The sequence below is a fragment of the Nipponia nippon genome, unplaced genomic scaffold (assembly GCF_047370975.1).
Source record: "Nipponia nippon isolate SJK-2023a ecotype South Korea unplaced genomic scaffold, ASM4737097v1 scaffold_5, whole genome shotgun sequence".
Lineage (NCBI taxonomy): Eukaryota > Metazoa > Chordata > Aves > Pelecaniformes > Threskiornithidae > Nipponia > Nipponia nippon.
In genome coordinates this window covers 12,321,048-12,347,218 of record NW_028262369.1, presented here as the reverse complement: position 1 = coordinate 12,347,218, position 26,171 = coordinate 12,321,048, and the positions used below count along the sequence as shown (strand labels likewise).

At 37.7% G+C, this 26,171-nt stretch overlaps 1 protein-coding gene across 12 annotated transcripts in view; it reads left to right on the top strand.

Moving 5' to 3' along the window:
* The window catches only part of CHLSN (cholesin), a 141,378-nt gene that overhangs the window by 108,462 nt on the left and 6,745 nt on the right, over positions 1 to 26,171 (top strand). For 8 of the 12 annotated variants that reach the window (XM_087730461.1, XM_087730462.1, XM_087730463.1 and 5 more), the window contains 2 exons: positions 19,628 to 19,709; positions 24,114 to 24,568. In XM_087730461.1, coding sequence (XP_087586587.1) covers positions 19,628 to 19,709; positions 24,114 to 24,296 — 265 coding nt within the window. In that variant the 3' untranslated portion in view covers positions 24,297 to 24,568. Of the gene's footprint in view, positions 1 to 7,022; positions 7,361 to 19,627; positions 19,710 to 24,113; positions 24,569 to 26,171 lie in introns of those variants that run through there. The other 4 variants (XR_015698587.1, XR_015698588.1, XM_087730465.1 and 1 more) reach the window with 2 other exon arrangements.

The following is a 26,171-nucleotide window of genomic DNA, read 5'->3' as shown; positions in this document are numbered from 1 at the left end:
TCTCTTTGTATAAGCAAACTGCATGAAGTGGTTAAGCATGGAGTCTGAATTTAACTGCCTGCATAATATTTGGATATTTGTAAATTAAGATGCGATTATGCCACTATTTTAAAGTTAATAGTGTACAATGCCTTATTTTTGCGTACCAAAGTATATAGCAAGTATAGTGGCTGATTTCAGATCAGAAGCAATTACTTCATCTAGTTAGTGCGCTTTTTTAGAATACTTAAAATTCCAACATAAAGCAAAGTCTATGGTTGAAATAAAGAACTACAACAAAGCTTTCAAAGTACCCTACAGACAGTAAGAGGTCATGTATAAACAGGACGATAGTGTTTATTTTTTTCCAAACTGCAAAATATACCCTGTCTGTAAGACCTCCAGAAGACTGGCGTGTTACAAATAGTGGGTTACCACATGGAATAATTCCAGGGTTGCATCTCTGGCCATGCTCAAAACTGAAGCATCCAGACTGTCTGCATTGTTACTTACCACTCTCAGTGGGGCGGGAGGAAATTAATTGCATTCCAGGCAGAGGGACTTGTGCATTTTTGTTACATAACCGTCAGCACGCAGCGATAGCAAAATGACAATAATATTTTTGATCTGGAAAACAGCTGGAGTAGTTCACTGTTTTGAACTGCAAACGGATTGACAGTTAGCTTTGAACCATCTGCTCAGGCTATACTCTGGTATGTGTGCTAGTAAGTGGTGGATCTAGAGATAATGGTTTTCAGGTTTGGAAAGCAAAGAAACAAGCCATGGGTTTTTGTTTGATATTCCACTGTTATCTGTATGGATTTTTGCCTTGTTAGGTGAGAGAATATGAAACTATATTTGAACTAATACTTGAGCCAATTTGACTCTAGAGTTTCACTTAACCTGTACCAAATTACCTTGAAATAGTAAACCTGCTACGTCATTTGGTCTTGTCATACACAGAGTCCAAGGGCTATATGTACAGCAGTAGGTTGTGTGAGATTATTTCAGCAACAGACAATTTGCATTTTCTAGACTTAACAAGCACAGTCATAAGATGCTGAACTGCCAAGCAAACATAACCATAGACAGTGTTCAAGACCCAAATGTCCCAGGACCATCTTGCACCGTTGTAAATTGCAGAAAAAGCTTAATCCTTTTACACCTTAGATGTTTTTTCAACCCAGCAAGACTGGAAAAAGAAACAACTAGATTTGAAGTAATCGGAGAAGTAATATATTAGCTGGGGAGGGAAACTAAAATCTGAGCTCTGGAAGTCCATTGTAAAAACCCCCAGCAACTTCAGTGGGTCAAGGATTTCAGTCTACGTGTTCTTGTAGGGCTACAGACGTGAATAATATGTGGGAGGATAAGTTAATCTTATAGATGCAAGAGATTAATATAATTAAACAAGAGGGTGCTATGGATTTATGTTTTGCCCCACCTGCAATAAAAAGCCTTACATGGCATAAGGGTTGCTAAGTGAAGTGGCATCTTAATTCCCTGATGAAATGTGAATCTCCTGTAGGACAGGTGGAACTTGAATACCATATGATAACTAAAACTGTCATTTTTATTTACTAAGAGACTATCCGCAGCATGAGAGCACAACCATGTGAAGCTTTAGCCCATGACAGGAAAATACTGACTTTGTTTTAGTGAAATTTTGTTTGATAAGTTTAAAAGAAAAATGTTAGAAAGCATTCAGTGAAAGATTCTTGTTACACATCTAGACTTTTGACATGCAAGGGAAAATTCAACTTATTTTGTAGGTCATACATATTTTAAGAGGTAGTAGTTCCCTCAGAGTGCAATCATCTTTTCTGGTATGCGGGATTCTTCACCAGGAGAATAAATTTCTGTTTCAAGCAGTAAGGTCAGGAAGAAGTAGCAAAATTTTACTTGGAGGAGATGAAACATAGTTAATAACAGTTACTGTTTGTGGCGGGTCCTGTGCTTAGGAAGCCCTGCCTCTGCAATGGCTTTGTATGTTCCGTTTTAAAAATAAAATGGAAGTAGCAGGGAGCCGACAGGCAGCGCTCCTCTCCTCTGAGGCGTGAGGTGACTTTCACAAGGACGTGCCTCATCCTTTTAGTCAAAATGAGTTAATGAAGAGAGCATTGATGAGAGGGAGTGAGGCATGCAGCATGCAGGGGGCAGGACCATTAATCTCCTCCTGTCCTTCCTGACGGCTTTGAGACCAGCACTGCAGCAACGGGGCTAGATTCACGGCGATGCTTCGCACGAAGAGCAGTGCTAGACCAAGGCATGTGGCCATCCGTGACAGCACTGCTGCCATGTGCCCCCGCTGCTGGGGGTCTTTGTAAACCTCCGCACTGCTGGGTACAGTGTACTGCAAGCTGACCAGTTCTTCCCGTTTTCCAGGTTTGTTATTAGAGTCTAGAAACAAATAATTCTTGATGCTTTACCAGCCTCCAGAGAGGTCAAATTATCGTTTTATTGGACAACCATCCTAGCAATTGAGAGGCTTTTTTCCCCCATGCGTATGGGATGGCCACATGCAACAGCAGCTGATGCCAACTAGCAAACTGCAGTCCCTAGCTAGACCTGAGGGTGCTGAAGGGTTTCCCCTGTGAGCTGGGTGACATTGATAGCCCAGGCTTTTCAGCTGCTTTCTCATTTGAATGAGACCAGGACGGGCATTCACCAGGTTTTGCACTCCTGATAGAGGAGAAGCAGCCAAATGGCTCCTGGTTTTTTTCTTCTCTCACTTTGTGTTTGCTTGTGGGAAAAGGAAAGGGGGAGAAAAAATGTCTTTGCTTCACCATTTTTTTTATCTCACCTTTTCCCTCGATGAGATAAGCTCAGGCGGTTTCCCAGCACAGTTCTGTCTAACGCAGCAATCACAGCATGCCTGTGGAAACGGAAGAAAGTCACCCCTGTCAGATTCTCCAGCTTGCTGGGAGATATATAGAGATATAAGATATATAGAGGATTAAAAATAGGGAGCTACAGTGAAAAAGGAAGCAGAAAGGTTATAAAACTATGAGAAGGAAAAAACAAAATGTGGAATAATGAAAAAAACCCAGAGTGGTACTGAACAGAAGACAAAAAAACCCTGTAAAATTACTGCAGAGGAATAGGGAAGAGCAAGAGTAAGGAAATATCAGTGGTTGAATAAACTGCAGAAATTTCTTCCTTTAATGATGACAGGCCTTTTTTCTTTATGATGGTAAGTGATGATTCAAGTTTAAAGCCAAGATTAGAATATCTCCTTACTCTGATTCTTGGAAAATATAAAATAAAAATTCATCCTTTTCTGAGTATTAAATGCCTTCAAGTGAAAAGATGTTGCAATTCATGAGAATGGTAATTAGACTTAATTATAACCTAACTGACCTTCTGTGGTGTTAAAATGTTGGCAGAACTTGTTTGTCTTGGCAAGCCGCTCTCTCCTAGAAATGTTTCTGTTCTTGTGTTTGGCTTAGAAAGTTCACTGCTGTATGGATCTGCCCATATGGTTTTCTCCATCACCCATCAAAGGAATAGACAGAGATCTGAAAAGTTGTCACTAGAAGTATGTGGAATTACAAGATTGATATCATCTGAAGTAGGAGAAATAGATAATATCGTTATCTGGATATTGCTGCGAATTACCTAAGCCTTGCAATATTATTTATCATGTGTTAAAATTTCAAAAATAAGCTGCTGGAGTATATTTCTTTTCTCTCTGTAGTGATTTATGTTATACTAGTAATATGTGTCACCAGAATGTTTCCCAAGGCATTGTCTTTTCAGTTTCCTTTATAGATCACTTTTCTCATCCCTAACTTAAATTTAGGTGAGATTCAGAGAATGTCAGAGACTTCTTTAGGGAAAAAAAAAAAGATGCTTATAAGAATAATACAAAGCAAGGACACATTACAGAAACACAACAGTGAGACACAGAATTTCCCACCGACTGGGCAAATAGTCTGACTCTGCAGAACACAAGGTGGTTTTTGCTGAGCACAGTGGCAATACTGCTGAAAGCAGTGTACAACCCAGGGCGGTTGTTTATCTGCTGTGTTTGCAAAATGGAAACATCCCAGTCCTCGGTCAAACTTTATTACAAACAGTGCCAAGCATGGGAGATTTTGAAGCTGAAACATTGCTCTTCCTGTCAAAGAACATAGAAATCTGAGGGGCATTGCTGTAAGCATCATATATATCATATATCATATATATTTTTATATATTTATTTGTTTATATATATTTTATGTGTAAATTATATCAAGTTGATGTTTGCTCCTGCTGGAGCAGACGCCATCTGAAGAAGTGAATTAATAGGTGGCTTAGTGTTCATTCAGTGTTAGCATCTGGGAAGTTTCTGATTTTTGAAGGAACCAGTGGATGCTTGTCCTGGGCTGTAAAGAAGGCAGCAGCATTTGAGATTTGTGGCCAAACAGCTGAGATGAAGGTGGCCCTTCAGGAAATCACAAAACCATTCATCCTACCACATTTGGGACCAGGTGACTGTATTGAGAGAGCTTCTGCACAAATACAACCACACTCACTAATGTTGAAAAGTAGTTTCTACATTTATATTGAGTGGGCTTGTGTCAGATTTAATTTGCTTCGTTGATCCGTAACATTTTGAAACTGATTTTCTTTTCACAGTTTAAGTACTTTTTTTAGCTGCGGTCAGTGATGGCTTTTGATGTTTGATTCTGAACTTATTTAAGTCGTTCTCATTGCTGCTGGCCTTAATGTTTCTTAATTTCAAACTTGGCACTGGTGTTGATGTTTCACCATTGATGGCTTAAGCTTTTAGATATTAAGAGTAACTGATGCACTAGAAATCTAAATATACAGAGATTTTTTTTTCTCCCCACAGGGACTGACGCTTTGGGTTTGATAGCAACTAACATGAGCGTTTAGTGTCATTTCTCATTCCTCCACCCTCCAGGACAGAGAATGAGTTTCCTTCCTGATAGGGAGGTGCAGCATATGTAGAAGCTCGCCCGTCATCTTGGATTTCATAAACTATTGGAGAACTGCTCAAGTGATGAATCTCAATTAGCCAGTAGAAAAAATAGTATGTGAACTTAAAAGAAGCTATTGTAATTAGACACAGCAATGTTGCTGAATTCCTTTCAACAACTGGGGCTTTAAGGTGTCTTGAAAGAGCAGCTTTTCCTCAGAGATTAGGGGAATAGCGATGGAAGCTAGTTTTGCTTTAATAATCATAGGGCTATTTTTTAAAGGTTCTGGGGCAAGCATTAACTATAGATGTAATTAATCTATTCATACATGCTTTTAGTCGTTTTGTCACATTCATTAGTTCCATAAGAAGCCTCATGAATCCAGAGAGTCAGATACAGGATAAATTTGCATTTGGCGCTGTTCTGTGCCTATGTTTTATGTGAACTTGGGCAGGCACTTGCTACTATCTGATTTCAAAGGCTTGCACTTTTCCTAATACGCTAGAGATCAGTGAATTTGTTTAAGCACTTCTCCAACTTTCTATATTGCTTGACTTTTAATTTCTACCAGGGCCTGACCTGCCTCTTAAGTGAGATTCCTCTCCTTGGCCTAAATCAGCATGTCTGTAAAACTGAGTGTTTTCCAATTGATGCTAATAGTTGGACAGATTTTCCTCGTTTTAAAGGAAGCCACTGTCTCTGTTCAGGGCAGAGAAAAATAGTCTCATCTTATTAAGAGCGAATTACACAAGGGAGTGTAGGATAATGATAAGTACACCATGGCATCTGATGAAACCACCTCAGTTTGTTTGCAGTTCCCTAGCAGCCCCGGCATTACTCAGAAACTCTACAAAGCTCTCTGTTGCAATGCCCACACCTTTCCTATTTTTAGGGTGCTGGTATGCTGGTAGTTATTCTTGTGGGGGTAGGTGGAGAGGGCATGTTCACTCTGCAGATTTGGTGCTGCTTATGGCTATTCTGTAAACATACTCAAGCATATTATATTCTGCAGAAGGCAAAGCTTGCTGTTAGCCTGTATGAAGCAGAAAAATTGTTCTGCTGTGTTGGACCTGTTATTGAGCAAGGCTTTCTAAATCATTGTATTGCCCCACATTTTGTGAATAACTTCTCCCTTTCCTGGTGTTTACATCCTTCACACGGCTGTATCGGTTTTCTCAATCTCACTGCCCCTTCAGTGAAGCAGCACGTCCGTAATCCTTCATCTGTTGCTAGTCCTTCCAGACACTGATATGCTCTGTTGCTCTTCTCTGAACTTCTGTGTCTGTGATTGTCCTGGAAATGCAAGGCCTGGAAGCAAACATGCTGTTTTACTGGAGCCGCCTTCCAGCTTCACGCAGAAGGGACTGAGCGTCCGATTCCTTTCTGCTCCCTGTCACTCTGGCTTTGGTTTATGGGCAACAATGGTGTGTTCACCTTTGAGCCATAGCACATTGAGATTTCACATTTTATTTGCTGCACACTGAAAATCTTTGCTTTTTTCCTCCCCCCAAAATATTATTCAGTTTTGTGTTAATGACAGTGTTGGTACAAACATGCCAACTATAGCCATAATAAATTTTTCACTGACTGTAAAAGGGACAGTGCTTCTCATGCTACTTCAGCCGTGCTGCAGCAAGTCAGATAGCCTGCCATTTCACAGTTGGCTTTATGATACACATTTCCAGATGTTAGTGTTCTCATTATCATCTGATTATTCAAACTATGCATTTAGGATTCTGTGAATGTCACGTTACACTCTTGGTAATAGCACCATACAACTTTTGCCTGTTTAATCAAGATGTCTGACAGCAGCCCGACTTGATGATTTTCAGTCCCTATGATACACTCATTGACTTCTGGATTCACTTCTCTGTATCTTGGTGGCAAGTGATACGCAGAACTGCGTTGGAGCCATGCCAGTGTTTTTCTAACCCCCACAGGATGTCATATTGTGCAGGAATTGCTTTTAAACCGTTATTAACTTCTTGGTGGGTTGGCTGCTTTTTATGGTTCTAATACAAGAATTTGCTGCTTTGCAAGAAGCACGTTAACATCTTACTTTTAATTTACTGTCCCTTACGCATATCTCGTCTCTTTTCCCATCTATACATATTACAGCTATCCAGACTGAGATCCAGGCTTTGCTTGAAGAAAGCTCACCAAAAAACCAAAGGCAACAATTTTGCTCCGCAGCTCTTCCACACGAGTCCAGCTTTGCAATGCAGTTGGTTAAAGAGATGCCTGCGCCGGCGCTGAACAGAGGAAGGTGCCTGCATGACACAGTGCTGTGCAGAAATACTGGCTCGCGTCTGGAAGCTGAGTAACCAGGTTAACACCCAGATGAGCCTGAATTAAGAAGTCATGGCTCTCGGCAAATATGCTCAGGCACTGCACGGAGCTGATTTATAAGTTATGTGCCAGAGCAGGCACTGAGGCTTCTTTAGCTGTTACTGAAGGTAAACTTGTTGTCAGTTTAAGCTAATGCTGACAAATAATGGTATTATTTACTACATAATTCTAAAAACAGCGACCAAAAGAAACAACAAGATAAAAACCAACTTTAAGTAGCTTGGAGCCAATCTCTGCTATTTTTACCAAGAATTTCTGGGAAGAAAATGAACCATAGTAATACATTCTGAGTATCTGTAATACTATCCTGGAAATGTTCTAGATGGACAGAATTACTTTTTTTTATGATTTCAGTTGTTTCTAGCAAGTCCTCTCCATACTGGTGTATCAAGTTTTGAAGAACCTAGGTACTTACAAATATTTTTTGGTGTATTTTGCCATTTCTAGCTTGCGGGGTAAGCAACTCTGGTTTCTAGAGGGAAAACAGATGATTGCTTTGAAGATTGTGTCGGGTTTTAAGACTTTTAAGCTTAGTTATACATGGAAGTTCTCAGATGTTGCAGATATTTCTGTCGTATTTTCAGCTCATTCAGAAGTAGGAAGTTGCAGAAACATCAATGATTGCATGATTTTCCAGCCAAATTAGTAAATGCTTGTGATGCAACTAATTCCACTGAGCTTTGGAAAAGCCGCCGGACTAACGCTACTTTCCCTGAACCAAACCTCTTCCGGGTTAGCTATTAATATTTTTCTGGGTAAACTCCTTTCTATAGGGAATGGTTTTGGAGTAGCTTTCTTACCCCTTTGCTTAGCGCTAATGTATGGCTTAAGAGGAGGAAGCAAGGGAGGCTTATGTCCATGCTAAATTTTTCTTGGTCAGAGTCGGTAGCTGTTCTGTCTTTCTAAATCTGCTCATTGTCCTATTTAGTTTATGGCAGAGGAAGGAGATTTCTTCTTGTAATTTCCATAACCATAAATGGTCACTAAATTTAACAAAATGGAGAAATAGATTAGGAAGCTCTAATCCTGCCTTACAGCTCCAAATCAAATAATTCATCTTTCTAAATCTTTGAATTAATTTTATGGAAGGTCACAAGCAGACATCTCAAAGCATATTTCAGTAAAAGCTGCAGAGTGATTTACTTTGAAACCTTCTGTCTCTTTGCACTTCTACCATTTTTTCAGTGTGAAACAAAGCTGTCAAAATATTTACTTGGGCATTTGGTTCAAACATTCTCATAGGGAAGTACTGTGTTTAATAGTGTCATTAACATGAATTCACAAATCCTTTCGTCTGACATCTATCATTTACAGGATCAGCTGAAAAATATGTTACCAACTAACCATCCCCATCTTTAAAGGGATTTTTATTTTGGTTTTTTTTTAAATTTTTTCTCTGTCTTCTCGCTGTCGTAGTAATGGTAATTTGCTTTTCCATAATACCTTTCCTGATAGCGTATCATAACTGTATTTTGACAAAATAAATGAAAAATATTTTGATACTAATTTATTCACTCTTGTTATGACAGCTTTTGAGAAATTGTTATATTACCCCATTTCTCAGATGGATAAATTAAACAGTGATGAAGTTTGTGACTCACCAAAGTCCTTGTACTATCCAAAGGTCTCCTTTCAAGCAAGTGACACAAGGGAAACTAAACATAACTTTCTTCTCATCTGAACACAGGCTCTGTTTTCTTTGGCCCTATACCAATGTCTGGTCCCAACAGACCTGTAGGATTTTTCTCAATTCCTTATTTTGAAAGAGGAGTTTGCATGGATTTTTTTTTTTCTGTACTGGTGTCTCAAGACAATCCTAAAGGCCACTAGCACCTATACTAATCTCTGGGTGGGCATGCAATGCATGGATTAATATTCCAAATCCTTCTAGCTACTTTGGGAGAGGTTTCTGTCTTCTATGGGTGGGGTCTCCTTGTCGTTGTCGTCCTTTGCAGTATTGCTGCAAATGACCAGAGCAGCTTTATTCCACTTTATTGCTGCTGATAAAACTAGGAACAAAAATTCCTAAGTTAGCCAGCTGGAGGTTACAGACAGCATTTTTATTCTCAGTCACATATACAAGATTTTTCTCCTGCATACAATCTTGTGTCAGATGAGAATGGTGGCTCGTTCTCATGTGTCTAAGGAGGCTTCCCATGCATTCTTGGTGAATTGATTTTTTTCAAAGTTTAGCTTGCTTTTATTTATTTATAATTTTTTCAGTAGGATTTTTAAGATTCCTCATAAATTTTCACATATATTGTTGCAGCTATAAATTGTATTAGCAGTAATTAACCGTTGTGCTGTAAAGAGCTTCCTCAGATGGGAAAAACTAGATTACGTGTGTTAAATATTGGGGCAAAAATAGTTAAGGTTTCTTTGCCTGATTCTCTTTCCTGTAAAACAGCGTCTTTATTTCCAAACCTAGTTAAGAAAATTTAATGCATCCTTTCTTAATTACTCTCATTTCCAGTAAAATAAAATTTAGTATAAATTAATTTTCTTAACAGTTTATTAAATGTAGTCATTAGATATTTCTCGTGCAGATCCAGCTTTCATCTGTCCGTGGTATTATACAAAAAAGGTTGCATCTAATTGAACAACCAAGCAGCTTTAATATATTATTTAATCTGAAATAACTTTCAGAAACCTTGTAAGATATATTAGGGAGATTCAGAAGTAGAAACCTGTAATAACAGGCCAGTCTGCTTCAGGACCGTATCCTGACAGTAACTAGACACCTTCATTGCCCACTGAAGCTGTGAGTGCTCAACCCTTCACACAATCACTTTGACCTTTTCCATTTGTCTTGAGGAAAACTTGTGCACTATTCAGGCCAAATAAAACCAGAATAATTAAAATTACCCATTTCACATATAAGCATTACAACAAACTACCTCGTGATATTTTTAAACTAAAAGCAGGTTGCAGGGATTATTTACTTTATTTGAACAAAATGCCATTTGCAGTGAGTGTTTGTTCAAGGAGTATGAAGCATAGCTCCTTCTTCTCAGCCTCTGAAGTCTGCTCTCCCCTGGCTCTCCGAACCCCTTGCCTAGCGCCTGGCTCTGAGCCCAGGCATCCCATCCTTAACCCGTCTTCTGCATTCAAGGAAAGGCATTTTCTACTCTCCCATCTTCTTCCATTCACACTACGTTCTTGACATGGCAGAAATGCAAAAGGAAGGTTTTATGTTTTCTTTGTGTCATAAAATTTAGATCTGGGGGAATTAACACTGCTGCTCACTTCCTCAAACACATTTAAACTATTCATCCAATGCCCAAATACTCAAAACAGTGGAGAGTAGTTTCGTAGCTCTAGGGAATCATTTAGTCTAGTCAGCCAAAGCCAAAATTAAAATTTAAAATGCAGTTGGCAATGATTATTAATCAATTAGCTCCAGGGAGTCGTCAAGGCTTCCTAGCCAGAGTTAGAATAACAAGCAATATTTTTGAAATAATAAAACTGGATCCTTAATAAAACTCATCTCCTGATTCACACATTTATTAATATGATGATGCCCAAAAATGTATCAGTAATTACTTTTATATGAATAAAATTGAATTGGAATGAGAGCCATCTGCAGGAAGCAGTAATTGGCAGATCAGTTTCTCTAAGCGTAGATTACTTAATCTTAGTAGTGCAATGCACATCACAGGATATTAGAAGAGGAGAATCTGATACTGTCCTGGATACCGTAAAGGCAGTGGCAGATTTTATTATGCAGTGAGAGATACCTGAACATGTCAGCTAAATCAAGAAAATGTGAGTGGGCTGTCTACTGCTGTACAGTTTTAGGTTGATCTTGATATTTTCATTGGCTTGTCCCTTTTTAGAACTCTTCTGCAAGAAGAAGAGTAAATCATCCTGTAAGGTTACAACTTATAAGATTCAAATGGCCACGGGTCTACAACACTGTCACTCCTTCCGCCTCTGCTGTACTTCCTAATGAATGCAGCCGTGGGATGTCCAAATTTGGGTGTAAAAAATGACGATGGTGGTTGACAGGTCATTTTTTTTGAGAGCTTCTATACATGTTTGTGCTGTTGGTCCAGAATAACCCCAAATGTGGTGTCCTCTCAGATGCACTGTAAAAGCCATCTGTGTGATGGGTTATTTGAAAAGAGCTGCGCAGGGCTTCCTGTAACAAAGATGAGCTATGTCTAATTAGCCAGCAATAAAAATACTTGGATTTTATTTAAAAAACAAAAGCCTGCAAATGTAATTTCTGCAACAGTGCATCTAGGGCTGGCATCCAAATTAATAATTATCTGTTCTTTAATACTGTCCTAAGAGAACTCAGTTAAGTAAAGGGGCTAGGGAAGAATTTGACAACCCGGGATGGCTTCTATATGCCTACAGAATGTCACCACCAGAATGGGCCAGCACTGCAGAAGAGGTGAGGGGCCAGTCCTACAGCATAGGCTCAAGGTTCAGCTTCCCTTTGAGGGGGGGATTTCTCCTTTCCTGGAGGCTTCAGCTAGAGCCCCTGGACATCACAACAGATGGGACTGATTTGAGTCCAGCTATTGGTCAGTGTGAGTATCTCTGCTTGTCAAGCAAGGAGAGGACACAGGAACTACTTCTTCACAGATGCTACTGGCACCTAGCCTGCCTGGCCACCCTCCAGATTGCAGAGAGTGCGTTGCACCCCTTGTACCCCTCAAGTTCACTGAGACCGCACTCCATGGTCTAAGCAGCTCCTGTTCCTCAAGGATGTGAGGAAGCCCTCTTGGGAATTCTGCAGGAACAGTATTTGAATCTTGTGGAGAGGAAAGGAGGCCAGTCGGGCTCCCTGCAACTGGGGCTAGATGTCTTGGATGCTGAGAGTCAGAAAGGAAGAACGTGCATGGTGCTGGAACTTGGCGCAGGCACGCATTTGGCATGAGGGCATCTCATTAACATAATGAGAGAGCATTGCTTTTTGATATTATAGTCGAATGTTACTCTGGAGTTTGGAATTGCAGAAGAGCACTTCTGATCTTGTTGGCTATGGAAGTCCATCACGTCTTTGCAAAGGTAGAAATCTTTAAAAGTTATAAAAGCTGATTTAAAGTTTATAAAGCAATGAAAATGAGCTACTGGTTGCAGCTAAGCTTGAATCCGTGCCTTGGCAGGAGTGTTCTCTACCACAGTTGGACGTTATGTGGTGTAATGGTATGACAGAAAAGAAGTGACCATATTTGTTTTTCCTGGGTCTGGTAGCACATCCATCATCTGATCATCAGAAAGCATTTATATAAATGGATTGTTGCCAACTTCTGAAAATGATTTTACTCACAGCTGGTTTCTTACATGATTTTCATACAGACTATGGGGCCCTCTTTATCTCCTCATACCCCCCAGGATGTTCTTCATGGGAGGGAAGCATAACAGTTGTTTTCATTTTTCCTTTCCCTTATTTCTGGTCTGGGCATCAGTGTGACCATAATTAAGTGCAAGGAAAGATGGACATCTGGAGAGGAGATGGGACTTCAGCACAGCATTGGGATAGCACGTAGTTGTATATTCCTTGCAGGAGCAGAACAGATTGGCTGTGAAGGGCTCAAATTCTGGTTTATATTCTTTTTCTGTGATAATTCAACTCCTGCTTTGTTTTCTTTTTATGAGTGTATGTAAAATAAAAAACATATTTAGCTTAGTAATATAGTAATATTAGCTGTCGTCTTTCAAGCCTACTGCTGACCTTTTTGTTATTACTGAAAACAACAGAAGGTTCTCAGCATATTATTACTGCTATATATATTTTCAGATCAAAATGCAATTTTGCTGCAGGCAGGCTAATACAGATACCAGCAACTAAATAACTGTACTAGCAAAAGAATTAAAAAAAAAAAAAAATTGAAAAGGTTTTTTCCCCCGTGGAATGCTGGTGGCATTTGCAGGTAGGTTGGTGTCTATGAAAAGTTGACAAGTTGAATCACAGTAAGATACCCTACGTGTATTGTACCATATATGAGAGATGTGAGCTCTGCTGATGACCTGCTGTATGATTTTGAGGCATTGTTACAATTTTCTGGGTCAACTCTCCTTTCCACTTATCATCTGTCTCATCTGTTTATACTCGAAGCTCTTCAAGGGAATGTCTCATGTTGTGTTTGAACAGTGCCTACAGTGAGGGAGGAAGGGGTTTTCTAGCTTGGCTGAAGCTTCAGGATGCAAACATAATATAAAACGTTACAAATAATGGCAAGTGATAAAAATGCGTACAATAAAAAGATATGCTGTGATAAACATTTTATGTAGATTAAATCAAAGTTTTGCTTTAAGGCACAAAGGCCCTTACCTTTGGCTTTATAAATACTATCTAAGAAAATTGTGTGACCTGTGTAGTTTGCTGTACAGATACAATCAGATACAGTCTGTCTTTATATTGGACATCAGGACAAAAATGGGACAGTAAAAAGCATGTTTGTTTCTTCCTGCATGTGTGATTCCTAAATTAAAAAAAAAGCTTCCTCCCCTCGCCTTTTCACAAGTCTTTAGTCATTATGCTGCGTCTAAACCAGATGGAAGAATATATTAAAAATTGTTTTTAAACCACAGATTGAGAAATGGTGCCAGGATTTTCAACCTAAAACATGGCACTGATTCTAAAATCTGTTGACAATTTTAGAAAGTTTTCTTCTAGCAAAAGAGCTCCATTAGCATCTCTTCTTCTCTTCCAGGAAAATAAAGAAAACCTTTATCTCAGTCATAATTTAATTAGCTTCCAAACTGGATTTGAGAATATCGGTATAAATATATTAAATATCTCCAGGAATTGGAGTTGGGAGATAAACAGTCATCCATAATGCAAGAAAACCAGTTAAAAATACAGGCTATGGCTCTCTCTTACGTCTATATCTTGAGTCCTGTCACAGATCAGTGTATCTAAGATTTTAACTACAGCCATTCCGGTCAAGTCTTTGAAAAATCTGTTTAGAATTTAAATTTTGGATATTTTTTCCAAATGAGGAAAATCAGCATCACACGCATTTGAAATGAGATTTCCACTTATCTTGCATTGAGCACTGAAGCGCACCGCAAGGTGGCTTTCTGGGCATGCAGGTGTTGACAAAGACAGACATTAAAAAACTGTCTTTTAAAAAGTAAATTTGTTTTAAATGCCCCTGAGAGAAATAGAAGAAATTCTGAATACCCCCAATAAAAATAAAGACTTTTACGCTTCCCTTTAAATAATTGTATGTGTTATGACTGGACAAAAAATTATTATTCCTACTTCACTATGTGCACTATAGGGCATATATAAAACTTCCATCCACATCCATAGATTTTTTATATATTCATATAAAACCTCCATCCATAAAATGGCTCTTCTCCCTCAGGAACGAGCTTATGCCAAATTTCTGCTCCCTCCATGCTGCTTCCAGTGGTTCCAGGGAGCCTCTTTGAGGTGCCGGGTTCCCATGCTCACCTGTTGGCCATATGTAGTGTTACAGTCGCCGCTGAACTGACTTGGTAACAGTATTCGGAGTTTCCAAATTCAGGCCTTATAAGGGCAGTGAGCTTGCCTTAAACATAAGTGCGTGGTATTTTAAAGTTGCTGCTATTGCAGGTATTGCATTGTGAAATATGACAGCAAATCACTTGAGTGCCAAGTGTTTCAGCAAGGCTTTAAATATCTTTAAGTGAATTTTTTAGAGTATGGTTGTTCTTTATTGAGGAAGCACCTGTTATCCACATTTTACAGATAGGGCAGCGAGTGCCGAAATGGTACCTTTTGCACTGGTTGCAGAGGGCTTGGGGAATAAAGTGCTTAACTTGATTCCTGCAAGCCTTAATCATGTGCTGTAACTTCTGTTCAGCCTTTTGTGTGGGGCATGTAGAAGAACACAGGTGATCCTTAAAGACAGGTTTCAGGGTGATGAATAACCGAGTGTATCAAAACAGAAAAGTACTCAGTTAAATGGGGTGAGAAGAATGTGACAATTTCTATATAGTGTTGGCAGTACACTGCATTTAGCGTTTTCAATAGATCTTTTCAGTGTAGCCTTGAATATGGTGTAATCAACCAGATCTGTTGATCTGTCCCTCTTTTGAGATTCAGTGAAGCTTGAGAGAGTAAGACATAAGGGTGCCCATGGGTAAATCACAGGAGAGCAAGAAGAGGCTCCACGTTGACCTGGTCCTCAGGGCTGGATAAACCACTCTAATTAATTCCCTGATGCTAAGCCTGGGCTGTATGCTAGAGAAATCTAAATTTGGTGACAGTCTGCTTTGCCATGGGTAGATATCAAGGCTGGAAGGTGTATCAGAGGTAGGCTGGACAGTCAATGGCCCAAAGTTATGTGCAGATGCCCTTGCATTTCATATGCAGCAGTGCTCTCCTGTCTTCTGGAAGGTTATCAGCAGTCACATATCTTTATTTCTTCCTGGTTTCTTAAGACTTGTCTCCTACCCAATAATCTTTTCAGTTGAATGAGTAAAATGGTTGGTTCTCAGCGTAGTGTTTTTCTACACATAGGAGATTATTTAGGAATTGTGACAGCTTTGTAGTTCTTTGTCCTGGCCAGTAGTCTAAGGAGATGCATTGTGTTATCTTCCCGAATCCAATTTGTAACAATAATGTTTTTCTCTTACTGTGTTTCTGGAAGCAATTTGACTACTTTCCCTTCCCCTTCTCTTTCTGTTAGGACATCCCAGAGAGCGCTCTGTCCTGCATCCTGCCTGTTTCTTCTATTTGCCTATTTATGTTGCCCATACTCAGAAAATGCCCTATTTTTCTGTCACAGTGTTGAGAAGGGACGTGGTTAAGCATTTTAAAGGCAAATTACATCTGTGATGAGCAGCTGGGAAGGTACAGCTCAGCCATGTTTTGGGAATAGATTTGTGTGAGATTACTTTAATGTAGAGACTAAAAGTCATTTATGAGATAGACCAGTGAGAATCTTGGGCAGCTTTTCTGCATGAGACTCTCATGCTAAAAACCAAAAGCCCAAATGTAAAACTCCCTAAGCCGCTTGATTGATTTGATTCATTTCCTCTGTATCTTCAATTTCAAAGGCATTTAGGAAGATCATTTGCACAAACATAAAAGTTCTCTTTAACTAAAGTCAACCAATGTGTTTTTTCAATGAGCTAGAGCTCATAAGAAAGCCTCAAACATTAACTGTGTAAAGAAGGCAATTAGTGTTTGTACAATATATTGAAAATTAGCCCTAGGCATACTGGAAAAATACGTGTTTTATGCATGTATATTTTTCATTCAATTCCATAGTTTGTATTAGATCTGGACATAGATACTCCTAAAGGCTACCAAATTAATTCAAACTGTGAAAGAGGTTGTGGTTGTCTATAAAAAGGGTTTTTTAAACTATAATGTAGTTGGTCTTACTCTGTATATTTAATCACTCAAAGGAAAAGCCTTTTCTACTGCTGTAGTATGTCAAGGAAGCTTATCTGTGTATAAACAGCAAAATGAGACCTCTTGTGTTACAAACTTTAACTTTTGTAGTTTAGAAGCTGAGCATTTCTAAAAATGTACTAATTATGTCATCCTAATAAAAGAAGATACCCCTCTCACTTTGTCACAAAGCGGTACTTTCCATAGGTTTTAAAGCTGTCATAGGAGTAGGAAAAAAGCCATCATAGGAATCAGTGGAAAAGTTTTATTTTAATAACTTTTGGGGGGGTCCAATTATAGGGAGCAACTGCCATGTTATCTGTCTTAAAGATTGTGCATCCATTATCATGAGTGTTTTGCCTGCAGTTTGATAGGGATTAAGGTCAAGAGAAGGACCGTTTTCCTGAAGGGGCAAAGCAGGAATTGATGCAACCATGGATAGAGTACCAGTTAAAAACGGGAGCATTTTCTGAAAATAGGAATACACCCATAGTCTATTAAGGAAAATACTACTTTTTTTACCATGCTCATTTAGCATTTGATTCTAATAGGACAGAGTGCAAACCAAAAGAAACAGTTTGCAAGGCTCCGGTGCTATAATGGGCACAAACGTACTTTCTGTGGTTGATTATGTTAAAGTATTTGTTGTTTATATGAATTATTATGGTGTATATAGAGTGAAACCTTTCAGGAAGACTAACTGAAACTTTTGTTTGTTTCTACAAGAGAATTTACTAGAGTGAAAGTCAATGTGGGATCTTAGATGCAGGAGTATAATGGCTTGCCTTAGCATGTAGAAGAGAGCATATGGTTTTGGTAATAGGCTAATAAGAGCAATTAACCTTATAGTGCACTTATTTGTTGGTCTCAGTTGTTTATAAACTAGGTAATAAAGATATTTTAACATCCTATAGCTTTAGAAGGTTAGTGAAATCAGTCTGTGTTTTTCAAGATAATGCCTAACACTACTCAGGTGATAGTGTGAGCGACAGAAACATAAAATTAGCAGAGAATAAAATATTCAGAGTACTATGTAGTGTGTCTAACCAAGGAATATAATCGCAAATGTATAAATACATAGTATAGTTTAAAGAAATAAAAACATGTGTTAAAGGTTTTCGTTAGAAGAGGGACTGTTTTCACAGGATGCGGTCACAGATCTGTCATTCAGCTTGTTCTTGTCACCTTGCAAAGCTTATAACGTAAACTGTTTCCAGGCTTATTTAAAAAAGAATTTTAAACTTACCTCCTTCTTCGTGCTGTGCAAATACACAATATTTCCTGTAACATCTTCCATGTAATTGTTCAGAAGGATGAATTTCATAAAAGAATGGGTTTCTTTAACAGCAAGCACCATTATTGTCGTCTTTTTTTTAGAGGACTAACAGAAGTTAAGTCACTTCCTGCCGAAGTTCCAGTTTCTCAGTTAGAAGCTACTGTGTTTGTCTGGTAAACAGAGAAATTGGGTACAAATGAGCAAGTAGCTTGCCCCACAAAGTACACCCACAAGAAAAGCCTTTTTTCCTTCATTCTCTGTTGGCTCCTTGCATCACAGGTGTCGTAGTTCTGACAGGCATCGTCCTGTTGAGCACCTTGCTGTGAAGGCAAGTGACACCAAGGGTTGAATGATCTTTATATTGCAAGTACTTTGGTTTCTAGGTTGGTGATGATGGGAGAAGGATGGTTTCCCCATAATAATATGTTTTAATTTGATTCTATAACTTTTGGCAGTCAGCCTTTGGGTTCCTGAGCACGTGCAGTATTTGTTCTGCAGACTTTTGCCTGTTTAGTGACAATTTCCCAAAAGAGACCTCTAAATCAGTTCATTTGTGGATTTAATTTTGAGCATGTAAAACATGATATATTGTGGTTATTGGTGTTTTGTCTGTCCTTCCTAGTTTACTGTTATTTGTCTGATTTTTACCGTATATGTTGGTTACAGACATTTTTATTGAATTTAGCTAGTGATAACCCTAATGAGTTGTTCCTGCTTTTTCTTTATCCTGAATTTGAAAGTCAAGACAATATTTTTTTTCTTTTGGGTTTTCTGCAGAAGCTTCCATGAAACCCTTCTGTGCAAATTTGTGGTCTTGGTTTTTTTCTATTTCATTGAATTGACTGAGCAATGTATTTGCTGGTGCAGCATTCACCGAATATGAGGGCTCTTTTGCTTTATTAGACTTGACAGTGTTTAAACAATACTAATTCTCATACCCAGCTGGCTTTTCTATTGATTTCTGTGCTCTCTGTTGCTGTGTAAAACAAGCTGGAACATTAAAGACATCTTGCATGCTACCCTCTGGAGACTTGTTTTTCTTTAGAGAAAAATCAGATAAGTGTAAAATTTTCTGGTTTTTCTCCTCATATATTTTCTTCTGGATCTTTAAATGATATTTCAGTGTACTGACAGATTTTGTACATGTTAAGATGCTAATTTTCAAGCACATACTTTTAAAAAGCAGTCTTCGTTTTATAGTGAGATTTGCTAGTTTGCTCATTTGCTCATTTAAATGTCTCTTTCTTCATCTAAAATATAATATACTAGCTTTACAACGTGTTCAAGATGTACGTAAATGTGCTGTTTTAACCTAGCTAAAATTTTGTTTATTTAAAATGTGTTTGCTAAACAGTCAAAGAACGTTTGCAGATGTTAATAATTTGTTTTACCCACTCACTTTTAACAGTATTAAAGCGGTCTGAAGTTTTGAACTAAATATTGGAATCAGAATTCCTGGGGAGGGCGAGACATAAAAAGCATTTTCCTATCCTGTAAACATCAATATTTAAGTCACACCTTTAGACAAATCCAAGTCTTAAAACATATGCCCCTGCAAAATTAATTTTCTCAGTTCTAGAACAGTCATCTGTGATGGGCTTCAGCCATTGCTGAGGTGACCGTTGTAGCATGAGTCTCTCTGCATACAAAGTCACTTGGAGTCATTGTAGGAAATATTTTATGAATAATGAATGTTTTGATGACACAGTATTTCATTTAAGCAATTTTTTTTTTTTTTTTAATTTACTACAGCTGGTCTGAAAACCCAGAAGAATGGAAGTTTCAAAAGACAAGACAAACCTGGCTTCTCTTGCACATGTATGATAAAGAGAAGGTTTGTATTAATGCTGCTTTTTCTCAGAACAAATATGATACAAAGTTTTATACATTAGTTATAGCTATTCTTTATTAACCAAAAGTTGCTAGTACTAGACATGCACTTTTCCAATAATCTTTTAATAATTTATAAATCAATTACTTTGTTTTTAACCAAAATGCTGAATCATTTTAATTGCTTGTAATGAATCTTTTTATTTTGTTGGTGATCGTTCTCCTGTGTATGCTAGATTTTTATACTTGATATATGTCAAGCATAACTAGAGCAGGTTCATGTTTTACATTAATCTGGAGCTTACTGAGAATTTGAGTCATACCCTTAATTTGAATTTCTGAATGTGGAACCCAGTACCATAAACCACGATTCTCATATTGCTTCAGATATCTCTGGCTCCATATAAGATGTACAGCCATATTGCCAAGATGTTAAAATAGCTTTCTCATTAAAATATAAGTGAAACCTGATGTTGATTGTAAAAAGCATAAAGTATAACCAGAAGCTAGGCTTGCATCATTACTGAAATCCATTCATTTCATAACTTAAAAAACAACATAGAATGAATTTCCAATAAGCATCTGACCATCGTGATATTGAATGGGGGTTTCAGGTCATTTATCTTGTTGTGCAGTAGAACAAACATCTAGCCACTTGCACAGTGCCTTACTTATTGATTCATTTAGTTCACATTCAGTTAGGTTTTGCTGATTTTTTGTGTGCACTTAAACGTTTAAGCATACCAGTCTTCCTGACCCAAATTACTCAGCAGCTCTGAAGCCAATCACCTGACATAGGGTATTACCTTTATGATTAAAAATACTTTTAGAGAACCAGATAATTAAAAGCAGATTTTCATAAAGGCAAAAATGTGCACACAGTGTAATACTTTAAAAAGATTAGTTTCAGAATACAAATTTGATTGTAGGTATCTACGTTGTTTACACTGTCTTCTATTTTTAAGTTTCTCCTTTAAAAGTCTTTATCAACCTTTCAAAATCAAGGTATGCTCTTTAAAGCTACCTAGCAATTGTTTTACAAGCAAAATGATGTTTTTACTTTTTTACCTGTTTACTTTGGGTTTTGTGTTGAAATATACTGGGAAATAATTAACTCTAAGTAACATTTGTTTTATGTATCAAAACACAGCTTAACTCCTTATTTCTCAACACTGAAATGAAACTTCCTTTCTATTTTTTTTAATCTGATTAAAGTGCTATGATTTATTTAAATTCACAGATTTTGTAGTTTAATAATCAGAGATGCATTGAATATGAGCTTTAGGTAATGATTAACATCTACATCCAGATTCGGTAAAGTTAGTAGAACTGCTCAAGTGCTTATAATTAAACACGTGATGAAGTCTCTTTCTTCATCAGGACTGTAGGGAGGCCAGACCAGCTTCTTCTGAATATTTTTTTATACCCAAATTCAACTTCCTGTCCATTACAGAATAAAATCCGTTGGATATCCAAGCATGACTAAAATACAAAAGGAGACATAAGTTGCCTTCCTTCCTAAGCAACATCTTTGATCTCATGGTATCACTTGGATGCCTACTGAACAGCCATGCAAAGGAGTGAATTGAGTTTCCTGTACTGATAGGCCTCTTTCTGTAAGAAATAAGCAGATGTTTTAAAGTCTTTTACAGCATGAGTTTTTTTTAAGTCTCTTTAAAATCCATCTGGTGGTTGGCTGACAGCTTCCAACCCAAGCCTGTATACCTACGGTGTATATATACTTCTTCAGGATCCAGTATAAAATAAACACTAGATCATTTGTTGCTCTTTGAAATCTGGCAAAGCATTTTTAGAAAGTAACTATATCAGCTGTCTTCAGCTTCTGGACTGCAAGGCCCTGTGGAGAGGTTTCTGAAGCTTCCTCAGAAGGTAACTAAGAAAAGCAAGCTTGGCAGTAGTAAGCTGAAGTTCACTCTGCAGATATCTGTATTTGCTTTGTAAATTTGTGGGCATCTGCAATAAAAAGTCTGGAAACTCTTGAGTTACATAGTATAATTTAAAAGTGATAACTGTTCTTTTCCTGCTACTATTTTTGTAGTGTTTCTCCCCTTTTCCCGATGACGGTAATTATTTCACTTTGGGATATTTCCATATTAGTCAGCTCCAGTGCATATTAGCTAGTTAAAACACAGGCAAGGTTGGTGTGTGAAAGAGAATAAGAATCAAGAAAAAGGTCAAAACAGTTTTAGAAAAGAATAATAATAAAATCCCATAAGCATCACTTCCACTTGCTACAGCTGTGGTGGGAGATCTTGATATCCAATTTCAAGCCTGACCAAAAGCTGATCTTACAAGAAGGAACACGATCCTTCCCTAAAACCTTGCCAAGAGCCTCTGAAATTTCAGCTCTTGTACTACTGTATTTTAAGAATTAAAATTTGGATTTCATTAACTTTCTGCTGGCACTTTCCATGTTCTCTTGTCCAGTCATTGCTATGGCTCTATTGTATGTGTAACTTAGGAGGAAAAAATATATTATCTTGCCTACATGGTACTGTATTGTAAGCTCTTGCTGAAATAAACCTAATAGCTGTGTTAAAGAAAAAAAAAAATCAGACTTTTTGCACACTCGAGCACTTCTCTTTAGGGCCAAATGCTAAATGCTTTCTAGGCTTCAGGCAGCCACGTGTCTGTCTGCACACTTAGTATTTTTAAGTTTAGAGCAGGCTTTTAATTGCCCCTTCAAGCACTTTGCTTAAATGATATAATAATAACTGTAATTCCAGAGAGTGAGGTATGACTATACCACAAGGTCTGAGAACAAGAGGTATAAATTATGTCGATAATTTGGCTAAGGTTTGAAACAGAAATGTTGTTGAGCTTTAAAAACCCAGTACTGAGCATCTGCATTAAAGGAGCACTATCATGCTGAAATTGTTTGTGTCTGAATGTTTTTGTCTGTTATCAGTACCAGTTTACTGTGAGTAAAAAGGTTTGAAAAATACAGACATTTATTATTATGTTTAAATATGTTTGATTTGTATATTATAGCAACACTTCATATATCATCCATTTCAGTGTTAGTCACTGTAAAATTAATACTTTTTTGTATCTGTATTGTTTCTTTAACACAAGTGTTTGTGTGAAGAATTAGAAGGTTTTCCATAGCGTGTAAGTTATGAGGCTGAATGCAGACTTTAGTTTTGATTTATTACTTTGTAATATCCCTGATTGATGAAGGCAGTGTTGGAATATTCTTTCTTCCTCTTCTTTTGGAGTGATAGAAGTTTTAGTGATCAAAGTTATGCTGCCAAATGTCGATGGCGAAATAAGTTGTAAATTAAGTATCTGTTGAAGCTCTGTCTTCTCTGAAATGTTGATACTTTGCAGAATTGAAACAGCCCTCGAATAATTAGTCTCCAATCCTTTAAATACTTACGTATGTGTTTAACTTGAATCATGTCAACTATGCCTTTTAAAGTTATACGTGTAAAGTTAAACATGGAGAAAAATATTTGCAGGATTAGGTCATTTTAACATCTCCTGATTCACAGCAAAAATATTTTTTATTGGCTGAAACCTGTTCCACAGATACACAACATAAAGTTAAGGTATGCTTCAACATAGGTCTGTTCACCTAAGACTTTTGAAAATACATTGGTTTGGAATACTAAATAAATAATTCAAAAGTCTTTGCTAGGTTATTGCCAAGATTGTTTAACGTAATGATAATTTAAATTGTATATTATACCAGATAAGCTAAAATTTAACCTATGACTAGTTAGTTAGGGAGTGAAATGGGGGTAATGCAACTGTAGATGACTAAACTGCTTTTAATGATAGACATGTTAGTAGAGCCTATCAGTTTTAGTCAGCATGATTTAAAAATTATTTCCATATGTCTGAATCCAATTTGTTTTTCAAATTAAATTGTATTCCTTTGTATAAGCATTCTGTCAAAGTGCTTGCTAGTGGGTGGTATCTCATCTCAGCAAACAAATAGTTTTGGGTAGGGGCGAGGGTAATTCCAGCAAAATTCTTTCCTCAGACATGCATGCAATTCTCACTGAATTTAGTAAGGTTTGCATACATGTTTCCAAAAGTAGGATTTGGCTAGTGGTTTTTGTTCTTCCAACAACCCTCACAGCTTTGAGCTCACTGTCAGGGAGTGTTTGCGTTTGCTGATCAGCATTTCCGCATCTGCTTAGAATTTCCTCTCAGATGCTTTGCCCATCTGAGCACATGATGGTCCTCTCACCACGGTCCATCCCTCCTGGCAGCTTGAAGCTTGGCAAGAAACACTCAGAGGTGGGCATTTGCAAACACAAAAGCCCGTGCAGTTCTCCTAATTATCTTTCAGGTGATGGTTTGACACAATTGTGAATGAGTATTGAGAGAGAAGAAAATACAGCAGGTTTTTTTTCCTTCCTTGTTTTTTTCTTTAAAGGTTCCAGACAAGTATTTCACCATTCTACTGGATTATCTGCAAGGGCTTCAAGGTGGTGCACGAGACATAACTGTGCAGAAAGCTGAAGCTTTTATGAAGGAATTTGATGGTTCTGATGCAGAAGACCCAAACCTGCTGGAGAAGTGTGAGCGCATACGACAAGTTCTGCAACTGCTGTCCTGAGGGTATTTTTGTGTCTTAATGATTGTCTGGTGGAGAGAAGGATAGGATGTGTTATATAGAGACTACAAATTAGTTGCAAAGACATATTTTCTAATAAGAATCCTTACATTAAATTTGCAGGTTTTGTACTCATAATTGTTTCCAATTGCAAATATTTATCATGTTTTGAGATGATGAAATAAAAATACCATATTTGTTCCATAGATGTGCTATTTTGATTGAAAGTAATCTTACTGCATATCTTTAGAAAAATAAACCTCTCTTTCTTGTTAGTTTTTCTCTACCTCCCCATGTAATTACTGTTAAATAAGAAGAGCTTTGCAGTTCTTAATAAGAAGAGCAAAGGAACCAACAAAAAGCCTGGAGGCTCTTTTACAATGGCAACTTTTAAAATGAGCATACAGTACAGTGCTTGCTTAGCCAGCTGTAATCTATCACTTTCAGCTTTAGAAGTATGTAATTTGGATTTGGGAGAGATCGTTTTCAGTCTGTTGAACATGGGTTGTATAACACAGTTGCTTATTAGTACTTCACGCGGTGATCTGGAGATACCATCAGCTTTGTTAGTTTTCCTTTTATGTTTTAAGGTTTTCAAATGTTATATGGCAATTGTTTAGATATTCAGAGAATGCACAGATGGGAACAAATCAAATCCTTTGACCATATGTAGTGAAATCATCTGATGGTACCTAAAGTAACCCTACGATGAGAAGTGCTGTATCTAGCCTGCCAATACTGCATTTTCATCTTTCTCTTGTAATTGGCATCCAAAAGAGTTAATTTGTGTTCATTCGCTTTGACATGGGACATTTGTCTCCTATGAATGTGCTGAAAATGAGGCTTTCAAGTAAAAACCAAGGACATTAATTACTCAAAAGTTGGATGATTGGCTTATATAATAACACTTGTGTTCAGATAGCGTTCTTGACCTGATTCTTTAATGTTTCTGCGAACATCGGTCATGCTTTATTAATAACAACTATATGAAATGTGTGGTGTTTTAGAAGAGTATCTGTCTTTGAGAATTACGGCTTTAATTTGGATGGGTGAAGGAGGGGAGGATCTATGCATATGCAGGCCTAATTTTTCAATAAGAAGCATTTGAGTGGATTTGACAGCCTTCACAGTCATGGATTACTAAAATCTTTAAAAGTATGAAATATGTTACTAGTAACAAATAACTTATGCTTTCTGACTTCTTGAAGATGATGTTTTCAGCCAAAAAAGACTCGAGACCAGTATGCCCTGCTCTAACAGAATAACTGTGATGGAGTTTAACACAACAGGGAGCAGAATACAGCAGCAGGCTCTCTGTTGAGCTGCCGATGGTTCGTCAGCAGCTCAGGTGCTGGTCCTATACCATGGGGTGACAGTTGGATGGGGGCTGCAGAAGATGCATGCAGTGTTGAAGCCTTTCTGAGGCCCAAAGCTATATAAAACTGAACTTCCAGTGCAAAAGTTGGTGAAAAGAGTCTGTAATAAAAAGTAATACTGACATTAAGTGAACTAGTGAAAGACCTTTGGATCTTCTATTTTATGTCTGAGAATATGCAGCTGAGAAAAACTACTGTGACTCCAAGCAGAAGTTGATACTTTTTTCTTTCCATTGGGAAAAATAACAATTTCTCAGGGATGAAATTTTCAGTGTCTTTTTGTGACCTTTATGGTTGCATTTGAGGTGTCAGAGAAGATTTTGTGTTCTCCTTTAAATATTTGAAAATCACCACTTTTGATTACTCTATCACACAAAAATGTGGGTCCTCACTGTGTACTTCATATACCTTGTAGCTTAAAAGCACAAACACATTGCAACCATATTTTGGAAGAGACTTGTAAAAAGGATTGCAAAGGTAAGATCCAGGCAAAAAGATGTGA